Genomic DNA, 13,724 nt, shown 5'->3' with positions numbered 1-13,724 from the left:
TCAAATTATTGTAAATACTATACATACCAAATTCTGTATTGATGATGTACCTCACTTTTACTGATCATCCATTAATTTGAATGATAACCAGTGTGCAGAAAGGGGAAAATATGGCCTACTGCCAATTTTCATTCCATCCCCTTTCCACATGGTGCAATACTGTAATCATAGAAAAGGCAGTGAATGACTGCAGTGGTACTTCTCGGCCTTTCAAAATAAAGGGCAGTTGCAACGCCTCAAGCACAAGCACAATAGGAGGTCACAGGAAGTGCAAAATATCTTTGCCAGAGACCACAACATTAAGTTGCCAATGGAATGAGGTAAAGTTCAGCAATTGACTGGACAGATACAATTATGTGTTATCGTCAAACCATAAATTCTACATCCCTCCACCCTCCCCGCCCCTCAAAATAAAAGAATACCAAATCCCAAATCAATATGCTACATTTGGGGCATGTGATAATTTGACCATTGGAGAAATACAGCAGCTGGAGGAGGCAGGTTGATGCTGCAGGGAAAAATATGTAGGTCTCTTAGTCTTTTCATCAGTTATATGAAGAGCATGTTAGCAGTTAATACTGGGGCTGCATTCTTATAAAAAATGCATTAAGCTACAATATGACAAAAACAATGTCATGGGCAATGTTAGTTCCTTAAGAAAGGAAGCCTTATGAAGGGCTATGTCTAAAAACAAAGACCAAATGAGGACACACCACAACCACTTTAACTGTTAATAACCAATTGTCCCTTACCTCCAGCCATCTACTTGCCCCACAGACACACAACTTTCTCCAGGGCAAAATAGCTTAATTACAATAATTGCTCACAACACACTTCCTTGGTCACAGTATCAATTACGCTGTTCCTCAAGATCCCACTTGTATAGGTACCAAGCAGAAAGATACTACTTTCAGTTGCTTTTCTGGTTGTTTCATCCCAGAAGTACATGTTATACTGATTGTCATTCATTTTAATGAACACACACTGAGGAGCAACCTGACACCACAACAATGCCTCATCCAATGGAGTCCTTTCTATATCATGTGGAGTTTCATGTAATAAAAGCAAAGGTCCTAAGAACATTAATCCTGAATATATGGCCTATGGAAATAAAAACTGACTTACATAAACACATACATACTCCATAAAATTACACAAAATATACACTAAAATAGTAGAAATTCCTTAATTCAATAACCTGTCAATCATCATTATGATCAACAGACAAATGGCGGGCAGAGACAAACAAAAGGTATCAACTGTAGGCACTGGAACATATGTGTATGGAAGTGCGGTAAGAGTGAAGGGCATTAAAACATAGCAGAGAGAGAGAGAGAGAGAGAGAGAGAGAGAGAGAGAGAGAGAGAGAGAGAGAGAGAGAGAGGCAGGCCTAAAGAGGGTTAGGGAAGGCCCGAAGAGAGGGGTTGGATGAGGGGCAGCACAGAGATGGATGGAGGGGGGAAGGGCCAAAGAGAGGGCAAGAGAGTGTTTTAATGGTTCATAATTAATATTTTGGGCCTACTAAAAATGTGAAGTCAGTTACAATCTTACAAGGAACCCCTTCAGTGTGAGGTTGCAAAAGGCAAATGATGTGTATGGCATTCAACACTCCACATACTGCTTGCCATGCAACCGCGTATTGGCTGCGAATGGCAACAGGGGGCAGGACTGGAGGTATACAATGTTGAGCACAGCATGAGACTGTGGAGCATAGCTGAACTCCTTATGTGATGAGTAACTTACAATTGTGCTATAGTGCTAGTGATGATACAAAGCAGGGGAATAACAATAAACACAGCAAACACCGCATTATATCTACAACAGTTGCCGAAGTTGACATTTCGCCTACGGAATTTCACAGAGTGAGAAAGAAGTGGCAGATGAAATATTAGTGTTTTTGCAAGATGAGTCACTGAAATGTGTGGGGTCGTATATGCTTGACTGTGTGGAAAGTGTACATGAGGTGTGCAATGACGATACATATACGTAACAAGTGAGAGTGATATTGAAACAGGTGTCGACTCATGTAGATCATAATTCTTGTCGGACGGGTACCCACAAATCCCATCTCCAGTGAAATATGCATTGTCCACGGAGCAGGTACAAAACAATTAAGTACATGGAAAATCATCCACAGTATAGTAAAAAAAACATTTATGACCAATTGTTGAATAAGAACATGTAGTGCATAAGAAAAACTATGGATATTCAAGAGAGGACAAAGCACACTTGTTACAAAAGCTGGTGTTTGGCCATTTCAAGGATGCTGAATACAATTAACAGGATGTGCATGATAGTGACCTACTATGTTATGCACATCAAATTGTGTGCAACAGAGATTACAGTGATTTCAAGGGGAAGCAGTGGATGGTTACGTAACTTCCAACAGTGCTACAGAATTGGAAGACTTAAGAAAAAGAAATTTCAAACAAAGCAGCAACTTGATGATGCACAGAAAACTGTGGAATTGGCCCAAAAATTTGTAGATGAGATAAACAAACTTATCCCATAGTTCATTAAGGAATTTGTTTTGAATGCCTACCAATTTCGATTTGCGAAGAGCCCACACATGAAAGGAATCCTGGAAATTACAGGTACCAAGAGAGTTGTACCAAGATCAACTAACATCAATACCTTAATGTATTCATGTACAATTATGCCCGGTGTTAATCTGTATGGTAAACTGGCTGGAAAGTTATTTATTGTGCTGAGAGAAGTAGGAGATGCTCTGACCCCATCAATTCTTTATTGTATGCATCACCTTGCAAAGGCGGTTGGGAATATTTAAGTCACAGCAAGCAAGAGTAGGAAAATGGGTGAAAGAGAATTAAAACTATGGTATGAGCACTGCTTTTGGCCAACAGCTGGTCAAAATAACTTGCTTTTGCTCAATTCCTTGTCTGATCCTTTAGAGCAAACTATTCCTCCTGAAAAGTAAGCAACATTGCAGTTCATACCTCCTGGAACCCCTGGACAAACTCAGCCTTTGGATGACTGTTTTTTCCATGTCTATAAAACATATTACCACACGAACTGTAGCATGGTAAGCTCCACGACACACTGTTTTGCATTCAGCTGCATATCATCATATTCCTTCAGTTCTTAACACCCTGTTACACCAATATGATTCTCTATCCAGTTTTTAAGAGTGGACACCTAGATGAATGTCCTGCACAGCTTGTAACTCCCAAGGACTTCATCTTAAATCTAGATGGTGTGAACCTTTGTGATCACCGTGCACAACATTTTTCATTCAGTGTTAATGGTGCAAGTTAATGGTTTGTTTTGAATATTACTTGAATGTTGAAAAAGTCTATTTTGTAAAGGGTAATATACACATCCCATATTTCTGCACCTCCAGGACACTCACTCATTTTCTGTTACCCTCCTGATTTACATGGTGGGTCATAAGCAGCTAATATTTTTTTCAGTCATAATTGTTAACACAACACTTTCAAGCCTTACTGAAGATTGAACTTGTGACCTTGTTACTCAAAGCGTTCATTATAATGACTGCTTTATACAATTACTATTTATATTTGGACAAATATTTTGCTAATGGAAAAACCACAGTATATACACACTGCTGTAAAGGCCATGTGTCCTACCTCCCAGTAGGAAGTCAAACTATGCTTTACAGCAGCTCACCACTGGCATTAGCTCTTTAGTTTCTTTTGCACAGTTTTTCACAACTACAGAATGGGAAAATTTCCCCCAGAGCACAGCAACTGAGGAAAGGATCAGCATAAACTCAATGAAAAAGTGTTGGTCATCTCTTGCAGTCAACATGAGGTCACTTACCACCTCTTCTTGCTTGTTAAACTTTCAAATTATTGCTCCACTGGTGTCTAAATGATCAATTTTGTATCTTACAATTCACCTTGGCTTCAGGCAGGCATTACTTACCCTCCAATGAATCAAAGAAGAAATACTACAGTTAACTCTATACGGTCATTATATATTATATGGTAACATAACACACACACACACACACACACACACACACACACACACACACACACAAACACAAACACAAACACACACACACACACAAACAAACCGGACAAGAACTGAGAAAGACATTGGTTGTGTTCTTTTGAAAGTACCTCATACATGACTAGTGGTATCCCTCTAACCCTTAGGGTGTGGGTCACTCAAACTTGCCTATAGACTCCACTCTCAAACCACCATAAAAGAGAATCTGTTGAGTTTGGAAGAAAAGGGGAGACACCCCTTACAAGTTGAAGCTTCAAGTTGGGCCATACAGGAGAAGACAAAAAGGATGTGTTAAGAAAACTGATCTGACCCTGTGCCATGAACCTTATATGACATTTTGAGTGTCACACTAGCTATCTACGAAGTGATGGCAGAAAATGAGAAATTTCTTACGCACTGCACAGATGCCCTTTCTGCAGATTTCAGAGGCAAAGAAACCACAAACTATGCCCTTTTCAGTGTCCAATATAACTTAATCAGACCTATAACCTCTTTGCCGAGTTAATTTCATATTCTTTAAAAAAATTAAACAAATTATAACAGCAACACAAAAGAAATTAGCTGGAGTACAATTTGAATGTTGTAAGGCACCACATAGCCTCTTGACATGAAAATGTGGCTTCCGAGATATTACACCGGCTGTTTAGACATCCACTTGCTCACCACATAGAGTTATTTTCCCACAACTAGGAGTCAGGCAGTAAGGTACATCCTCCAACGGATAATATGACAACTAGTTCAAATATCAGCATCAGCCATTTATTGTGTTGTCAAGTGTACTATTTTCAGAGAACACACATCTTTTAATTCTAGTGTACAATTGGTCCTCTGGAATGCTATGAAAACTATCTGATACAATGTAATTAATGTAGACCTTCTGGGTAAGTTAAGTAACTGCATCAACTGTGGGGAAAAAAAAGACATGAAGGGTAGAAAGCAGAAATATTACCAAGTGTTGTTATTCTGAAATTTCATCAGATTGAAATGGGAAAGTGGGAAGAAATGTGTAGCAGGAGTCAAATTCCAAGAGGCATGCATACTGAAAAAGTAAGATACAGGGGAGTCCGATTTCGTGATGCAAAAGTAATAAATAATCGCAGAAGAGGTAGAGTGTGAAAGATTACATAATGGTAGTGAAAACAATGAAAATGGTGATAAATGGAGGCAAATAACATGAAAGGAAGTCACAAAATAAATAAAATAGAAGGTGAAGAGCAAGCAGAATCACATTAATGGGAAAAAAGGGGGGAAAGTAAAGTGGCTAAAGAGGATACAAAGTGAGCAGAATTGTTATATAATATTGGTGGACTGAAAACGCTGAATAATTTTGAAAATCTTAAAAAGTTAAGAATGAGAAAAAACATAAATAAACATACCATTAAGTTGGTGCTCTGTAATATAATCAACATGATTTTCAGTGCCAGAAATTTCTTCCCCATAGTGGAACTCCATAAGATATGGCAAAACTGTCATCATATGATAATCATCTCCACGTAGAGGAGGCACAGGAACATACTCTGTAGTTCGATCTGGTTTGTGTAAGAACCACCTGGAGGGAATTTCTAGACTGAAATTAATTCTGATTCACAATACGCAAAACCAATTTTAATTATTAAGAGTAATATCTAAATTATTATCACAAAATTCCAAGAAAGCAACAAGCTCAACACAATGAATAGAAAGATTAAAAAAACATCAAAATTTCAGGCTTTGGATATCAACATTAAAGAGGAAAACACATTCCATAAATGGAGATGCTTTTCTCAAGAAGTGAAAACACACACACACACACACACACACACACACACACACACACACACACACACACACACACAGACAGACAGACAGACAGAATACTCACGGATGTTGTCGTATTTGTTGTAGAGAGAGCCTCTTTTCTGGATCTTTTTCCAACATCCCTCTAAGCAAATCTGTGAGGAGATTGTCAAGTTCATTTGGTATTGAAAACTTCCCATTTCCAATGTTTTCAAACAACCTGTAAATGTTGTCACCTTCAAAAGGGTACTGGCCAGTAGTGATGTTATACCTAGAATGGAAACAGCACAAATATTATACTGGTTACACATTTCACGTTTCTTTATAACAGGGGAGTGGGTAGGAGTAGTTGAGGGTGAGGAGAGCAGTGAGAGGGGAAGCAGAGGAGGTGGAGGAGGAAAAATGGAATTGTAAGATCTAACACTTTCTTCCTAATACTAATTTCCTTTAATATTTTACATATTTTCTTCAATGTGTAGTCTCACATGACACTTCATTACTTAACTTCAGCAATTGTAATTTTCTTTGTCCTCTGTATCTGAAATTTATTAATTTTTCCAGTCATGCTTTCATTTTAATCGATGCTCACTGCTTATCTTTACTAGCCATTATATCTATAGACAGCCATTTCACCTGACACTGGTAAAAGCAAACCAGTCCTCAACCTGACAGTTTGTCTGAGTATCATAGTACTTTGCCAAACATTCGCCTGTTTGTCAACTTCAGAGAACTGGTATATTTGCACAGGTATTAGGAAGCCAAATCTACAATGTAGAATCTGAACCACTGTTTATTTTCTTTACATACACAAAGCACTGTCACAGGGCGAAGTCATGAAAAGTGCCACAAAAAGATCAATCAAGATGTGCGTTCAAGACTTTATGATTTGTAGCATGACACTTAAAATGTTGTGGAAATTTCAAGAAAATTTCATCAAATAATTTTTCTCTACTTGGCAAGCACATCAGTAATTTTTCAAAGAGGTACAACATTTACATATGAGTATGATATGAAGCACAGAATACGAGTTAACAGTTCAACAGTAGCCATTCCATGGCTAGACTAACATGAACACAATTTCACATCTTATTTAGCTGAAAACTCCTGTCAAGATTGACAAGACTTTCAGGGAACTAAAGTTTGACAGCCTGGATAATGATCTGAGCCCAAGAAGTCTGAAGTCATGAGTATAGCTTTGGAGTTACTTTAATCTGGTTTATGACTCAAAGATACGTGGTGTTTGGCTCCTAATAATTTAGAAAAAGATATAACTGCCATCAAACCACAGGATGGTTTGAAAATAACAGTGCCTTACTAGACATGGTCTCATTGGAGGTGGTATGCTACTGCCCTCCTCTGACCTTCAAATTGATTTATGCAGCCAGTGATAGGGGAACCTACAATTTACTGTGGATTCCAAACCACATTGTAGCTCAACATTTTTCACATTAACAAATACTATCAGAGGTGAACAAACTGATAAGTGACATAAAAAAATCCTGGGACTAACAAGGAATCAAACCTGAGAGTTTGGCACTTTACCATTTAGTCAATGAGCCCCACTGGGAAAAAAGTACATTATTGATATTTAGAGAAGAGCTTCTTAACTGTTTAAATCTGAATGCCTGATGACGATCTGAACCCAGATCTTCATAACTGCAAGTCTAGTGTATCAACCATAGTGCCAACTCGCTCTACTTTGTTACATCTTAAGATGTGTCTTAAAAGCTTGGATAAGTAGTTGTTTTTGCCATGACAAGGGTTTACAGGTAGATGAAATATGCATGTCATTTGGATTTCACTCAGGAATTTTCCAATTTTGACAAATGTTTCCGTTTTGGTCAATGCGACACTACTTCCATTTTGTCCTTGCCCACTTCTAGTTTTCTTTAGAAGTTTTTCTCACAGCTTTTGATGGATCGGATATTCTGAACATCTGTTTAACACAAGACTGTAAGATGGGCAATTTTAATTGTTCACTGTAAAGGTATCAGACTAACCCCACACTATGTACCAAAGTCCACCTTGCGAGCACTATTTGAGGAGGATAATTAATGGCACACATAAACTGGCATCAGACTGGGTGGATTTTTTGTACAGTGTAAGATTCTGAAGAGTTGTGTTTTCATTGAATTAGCACATCCAGACTGAAAAGTGACTATTTTTCTCTTCTTCCATGCTGATCATATTACAAAAAGGAAGTGGGTTAAGATTTGTGATATTATTAACAATGAGGTCATCACAAATTCAGCGCATGCTAGGGCTGGCCAAATCTTTAAGTGAGCTATTCAGTGTATGAACCACTCTATTCTGTCATGTATTAAAACCTGTTGAAAGTGAGAAAATCAGCACTAGATCATTTCCGATATTATTGGCATTCTGCATCCACACTTCATATTATGGAAGTAAATATGGAAAGGTGCTAATTCTTGGAAAACACTTTTACTAATATTAGATGAGGAACAATTATTACATGCAACTTCACACTTCCAGTTTCCAATAGGACAAACGAATGAGGACCTGATCAACTGAATTACCTTCAGGAATTAATGGTAAAAGTTCAACAAATTATATTCAGCTGGATCCATCAAAGAATTCACAGAAATTATTGCTTCAATTTTAACCATGAATAACACTTATTCAACCTATTAAAAGGGATATTTCAACAGTTATTCAAGAATACCACTCCTGGTGAGAAAACACTTGAAACATAACTACTTTGTTGACTGCAGATGCTGCCTGATTTATCTTATTAAGCAATTCACAATAGATATTGTCACTTAATTACTGTGCCTTAATCACCTTGCTTTACTACTATCTTAACCCCTTAACATAAAGTCTAGTTATTATTTTGACAAAAACTTGAAATCCTCACAAGGGAACCTCCCCATCGCACCCCCCCTCAGATTTAGTTATAAGTTGGCACAGTGGATAGGCCTTGAAAACTGAACACAGATTAATCGAGAAAACAGGAAGAAGTTGTGTGGAACTATGAAAAAATAAGCAAAATATACAAACTGAGTAGTTCACGGAAGCAACATAAAGGACGATGGGAACGCAGGAGCGCCGTGGTCTCGTGGTAACGTGAGCAGCTGCGGAACGAAAGGTCCTTGGTTCAAATCTTCCATTGAGTGAAAAGTTTAATTTGTTATTTTCAGTTTATGTGACAAACTCTTATGTTTTCATCACTTTTTTGGGGGTGATTATCACATCCACAAGAAAACCTAAATCAGGCAAGGTAGAAGAAACTTTTTACCCATTCGCCAAGTGTACAAGTTAGGTGGGTCGACAATATATTCCTGTCATCTGACGCACATGCCGTCACCAGTGTCGTATAGAATATATCAGATGTGTTTTCCTGTGGAGGAATCGGTTGACCTATGACCTTGCAATCAAATGTTTTCTGCTCCCATTGGAGAGGCACGTCTTTTCGTCTACTAATCGCACGGTTTTGCGATGCGGTCGCAAAACACAGACACTAAACTTATTACAGTGAACAGAGATGTCAATGAACGAACAGACAGATGATAACTACGCAAAAATAAAGAAAGTAAAATTTTCAGTCAAGGGAAGACTTGAACCAAGGACCTCTCATTCTGCAGCTGCTCACGCTACCACGGGACCACGGCGCTCCTATGCTCACATTGTACATTATGATGCTTATGTGGCCCATGGACTACTCAGTTTGTATATTTTGCTTATTTTTTCACAGTTCCACACAACTTCTTCCTGTTTTCTCAATTGATCTGTGTTCAGTTTATCAAGGCCTATCCACTGTGCCAACTTATAACTAAATCTGAGGGGGGTGCGATGGGGAGGTTCCCTTGTCAGTGTACTCAGGCAGCTTGAGGACAAGGATTCGAAAAAAATAAAATCGCACTTATATCTGTTTCAGCACAAATATTTAAGTGTTTGGCAACATGCTTTCAGCCTTTGCCTTTATTGCTGTTTAGGCAGCGTTTCCAAAAACGGATAGCTATAGCAATCTTGAGTTTGACACTGAATGTAGGAGAATATCATCTTACTTCATAAAGGACTGAAGGTGAGAACAGGTTGTCAGATAACTGACAAGTGCTTGCCACTGGTATGAGAGAAATATGCCTCCTGTGCTTCACCCAGTTCCTCCAGGATTTCCGTTCACAGGAAACCATTTTGAAATAAATTGTTCAAATTCATATCAACACAAAAACTAAGTGAGACAAAGTTTCATGGCACTTAGTGAAAGTCCAGTGAGAGAGTTTTATTAATGGCGATCTTAAAAAATTTGTAATTCGTTATTTTCAGCTTTAAAAGCTGTCTTTATGCACTTATATGTAATGTCATTCATTATAGGACTATTTTATTAACACTTTGGTGACCACATCCGTGCATAACTTCAGCCACAATTCTGTGTAAAAGACCGCACCAGAGTATGTCTTGGGCCATGATTTTCTCGACATAATTGAAAACTGGACTCATTACGTATGAGAACAATACACAGATGTATCATTGTATCATTACCTATCTCCTGAGAGGTGCTGCATTCCAGTGTCAGTTTCTAGAATTACTTTGAAAGAAAACATAGCGAACATAATAGCGAGTGTCATAACTGACAGTGCCAATGCGTGCTCACATTTTTGTGTTTCATACATGTACTCATTTAGTTTTGAAGTGTGTAGCAGACCTACAGCAAACATGTCACATTTGTTGAATAAGCAAGAAATTTTGGAAACCCAAGAGAAGAGTTCAATGCTTCTGGATTGGAAGCAGAAATATCCGAGTGGAAACAGTCTGAAGAAGATACATATTCAGATAAACCATAGTCTTCATCAATTTTTCATTGCTAATATTTCTGATACAGATACTGCTGCTGTGATTACAATTTAATCCTGTTTTATTTGTCTTAGGTTCTCAAGCTCCATTAGGATAAGACCTGATGGTTTATTGGCAAAATAAGCAGGAAAGAAACAAACTGGTATTGTACTGATTACAACATTAGGGAACTATTTATGGGTGAAAACGCTCAGGAACTCACGTCACACTTTTTTTGCCAGTACTGTAAAATTTTTAATCTGTTAAAGAACTAAAATAAATATGAAGAATACACCTTGAAGCTCGGCCTTTTTTAGTGTGCTACCCTTTAAGATACATCAAAGACAAATGTGCCATTAACATTTTAAACAACGGCATAAATGGCTGGTTTTCTGGGCCCAAAATCTTTCTAAATGCCTGGATCTCTAAGTGTTAGCAATAAAATTCAAATTTTTTGAACATAATTTGTAAAAAAAATCAATATGTTAAGAAGTTAAAAAAGCAGAGGATCGTGTAGTGATCCCTGTAATGTTGGGTAATCTGAAATGGAATGTCTAATTCTGAAGAAAGGTGTAACCATCTGTAAAGGTCACCCAATCAGTCTTACTATTAACTACAGTTTTTCCTTAAATTATTTAATAATACTTCAATGTAGTCTGTGTGTCAAGTATGATCATCGCCTCAGCAGAGTGAAATCTCTAATTTTTTAACAACATAAGGCGAAATTGGAATTTTTATATGTCGCCACAAAATTTGGCAGTCTTTCCCTGTTCCTACGTGAAAATGTGGTAAATATGAGGGTGGCTGTTTAACAATACTAGTAACTGAGAAGTTATTGGATCCTGAAACTGAAGTTAGACTTTTTTCTTTCAATGCTGAGAGTTGTGTGTATAATCTTAAAATGACATTTGCTTTCCCATGTAAAGAACTACAGACCTAGAAGTGACATTAAGTTGAGACACTACTTCCAAATATCTCTACTTCAGTAACAGTTTTAGTGAACGATGTGACATTTCTTGACAATTTTGCAAAATGTATCACACAAAGAATGATTTCTTTTGGGAGATTTTTAACATTGTGCATCAATTAAACCACATCTTTTTGTAGGACACAAGCAGAAATATGAATAACACCAAATACAGCACTTTAGTTGTGCAAACATGTATAAACATGGTGTCTGATCAACTTTCAACCTAACATATGCCCTGGTCTGCACAACAGATCATATCTTCACCACAATCTTCATTCACAAAATAGTAAAACTAATTCTGAATGAAGAGTGAAATACACACACCAGAAATAGACCTGCATGATGATGTGTGTCCTAGGCCGTGACTGGCTGATAGAAGCAAACTGACACAGTCAATAAAATGTTCCAGGCTATTATGTCGTGGTCAAATGGATTTCATTTTAAAACCCGATGTTTCATCCCCATCTGCGGAGGACACTTTCAAGGGGGAACATAGCTGGGTTGAATGTCCAATTCATACTCTGGCTCGCTAACTACAGAAAAACTCTGCTTCCGCGAGCTTCCACGCAGTGGTGTGACATCACATGTTTTGAAAACATGACCGCAATTGGTCGTTGTCCACTGCTGTTGCTTTCATCCCATGGTAGAAGACCGGGACACAACTCCTTCAGCACCAGAATCCAAATGTCATTCAGTTTCATGCCCTCCTCCTGCGTATTGAAATTCCTGGACTGTTTTGCAATCTCTATGGCCTCTCTGTATAGCCTTTCATGGTATCCACTTGTAGCTGCCAGTACTTCAGTCCTATCAAAATGAATGTGGTGGTCTCCTGGCTGCAAGACATGTTTCGCAACAGCTGATCTGTCGATCCCCCCAATTCTGCAATTGCCCTTGTGCTCTTCGAGTCATTTTACAGTTCTTTTTGTAGTACCCATGTACACCTCCCCACAACTATACGGAATTCTATTAATTCCATCTTTTTCCAGTGTTTGGTGAGCATCCTTGGCTGATTTTAGTTGATCTTGTATCTTCTTTATAGGTGTGAAGATTACCGCAATGTTACACTTCTTCAGGGTTTTCCAAAGTGGTCAGTCACATCCTTAATGAACGGCAGGAAAACTTTTGATTTCACCGGCACTTGAGTATCGCTATAATTTCTACACAGTGGTCTTGATGCTCTTTCCACTTCAGTGAAAGAATAACCATTCTTGAGCAATGCATTGATGAGATGTTTTAATTCTGTGTCAAGCAATATGTGGGGTGTTGAGGGTGGTGGTTCAAATCCTGGTGTAGGTAACTGTGTGTGTGCATGCACTTGCACCATATCCTAAAAACTGACACTAATACAGACCGGTGGTATGCCATGATTGTTTTCAAGGGGAATCTAAACTGCCTGTTTGTGACAGTTATCATCTTGTGCATCACATTTTTACTTTTCCTGTCTGTCACCACTCCACCACCGCAAAGTTCACTAAATGGCACAGAACAGACACAAGAAGTCATTTACTTCTCAAATGCATTTGTACACATACATAGTTTGTTTTTCATGAGAAATACCCTAGAATTGGATGTGACATGATAAGCCACAACATAGATTCTTTCTGTTAATAAATGAAGAGAAGGTGGTTTGAGTTGAAAATACAATACATGGTTTGAGTTGAAAATACAATACATGATCACTCAACCATGAACCAAAATGATTTTGAGAAAGAGAAAGAGAGAGAGAGAGAGAGAGAGAGAGAGAGAGAGAGAGAGAGAGAGAGAGAGAGACTGAATACTTTGAGAGGCGGTGGTGCCCACCAAAACAAGAAAAAAGTCCAGTAAACATGGTTCCAGACACACATACTTTTGAGATTTGTACACTTATTCACTGTGGCTGAAAACTGAAGTGTCCAATATTGTGAGAGTCGGTAGTAAAAAAAGAAAGAAAGAAAAACCATTACAAACGGATCCGGAAATGCATACTTCCCGAGACCTGCACACTTGTTCATACAAGACGTTCAACCTAATGCTCATTCAAGACACTTGTTATAGGAGGTGCACAACGTGACATCTGTCTGTGACAATGCTTCCCTCTGCCCTTTGGCTTAAGGAATCTGCTCTCTTTGAAATACATGCAGTGGTAGTGGTTGTTGTTGTTGTTGTTGTTGTTGTTGTTAAGTGCTGGCATGCATTGGAGACATGATTCTAT

The 13,724-nt window shown here is 38.2% G+C and overlaps 1 protein-coding gene across 4 annotated transcripts in view; it reads right to left on the bottom strand.

Annotated features, from left to right (window-relative positions):
- Positions 1-13,724, bottom strand: part of LOC124554847 (serine/threonine-protein kinase stk11-like) — a 108,328-nt gene that overhangs the window by 40,343 nt on the left and 54,261 nt on the right. For 3 of the 4 annotated variants that reach the window (XM_047128509.1, XM_047128508.1, XM_047128510.1), the window contains 2 exons: positions 5,858-6,043; positions 5,373-5,545 (listed from right to left, as the gene is read on the bottom strand). In XM_047128509.1, the coding sequence (XP_046984465.1) occupies positions 5,373-5,545; positions 5,858-6,043 (359 nt within the window). Of the gene's footprint in view, positions 1-27; positions 160-5,372; positions 5,546-5,857; positions 6,044-13,724 lie in introns of all 4 variants that reach the window. The other variant, XR_006968472.1, reaches the window with a different exon arrangement.

This window comes from Schistocerca americana, chromosome X (genome assembly GCF_021461395.2).
Source record: "Schistocerca americana isolate TAMUIC-IGC-003095 chromosome X, iqSchAmer2.1, whole genome shotgun sequence".
Taxonomy (NCBI): Eukaryota; Metazoa; Arthropoda; class Insecta; order Orthoptera; family Acrididae; genus Schistocerca; species Schistocerca americana.
This window is presented reverse-complemented; position numbering and strand designations above follow the sequence as displayed.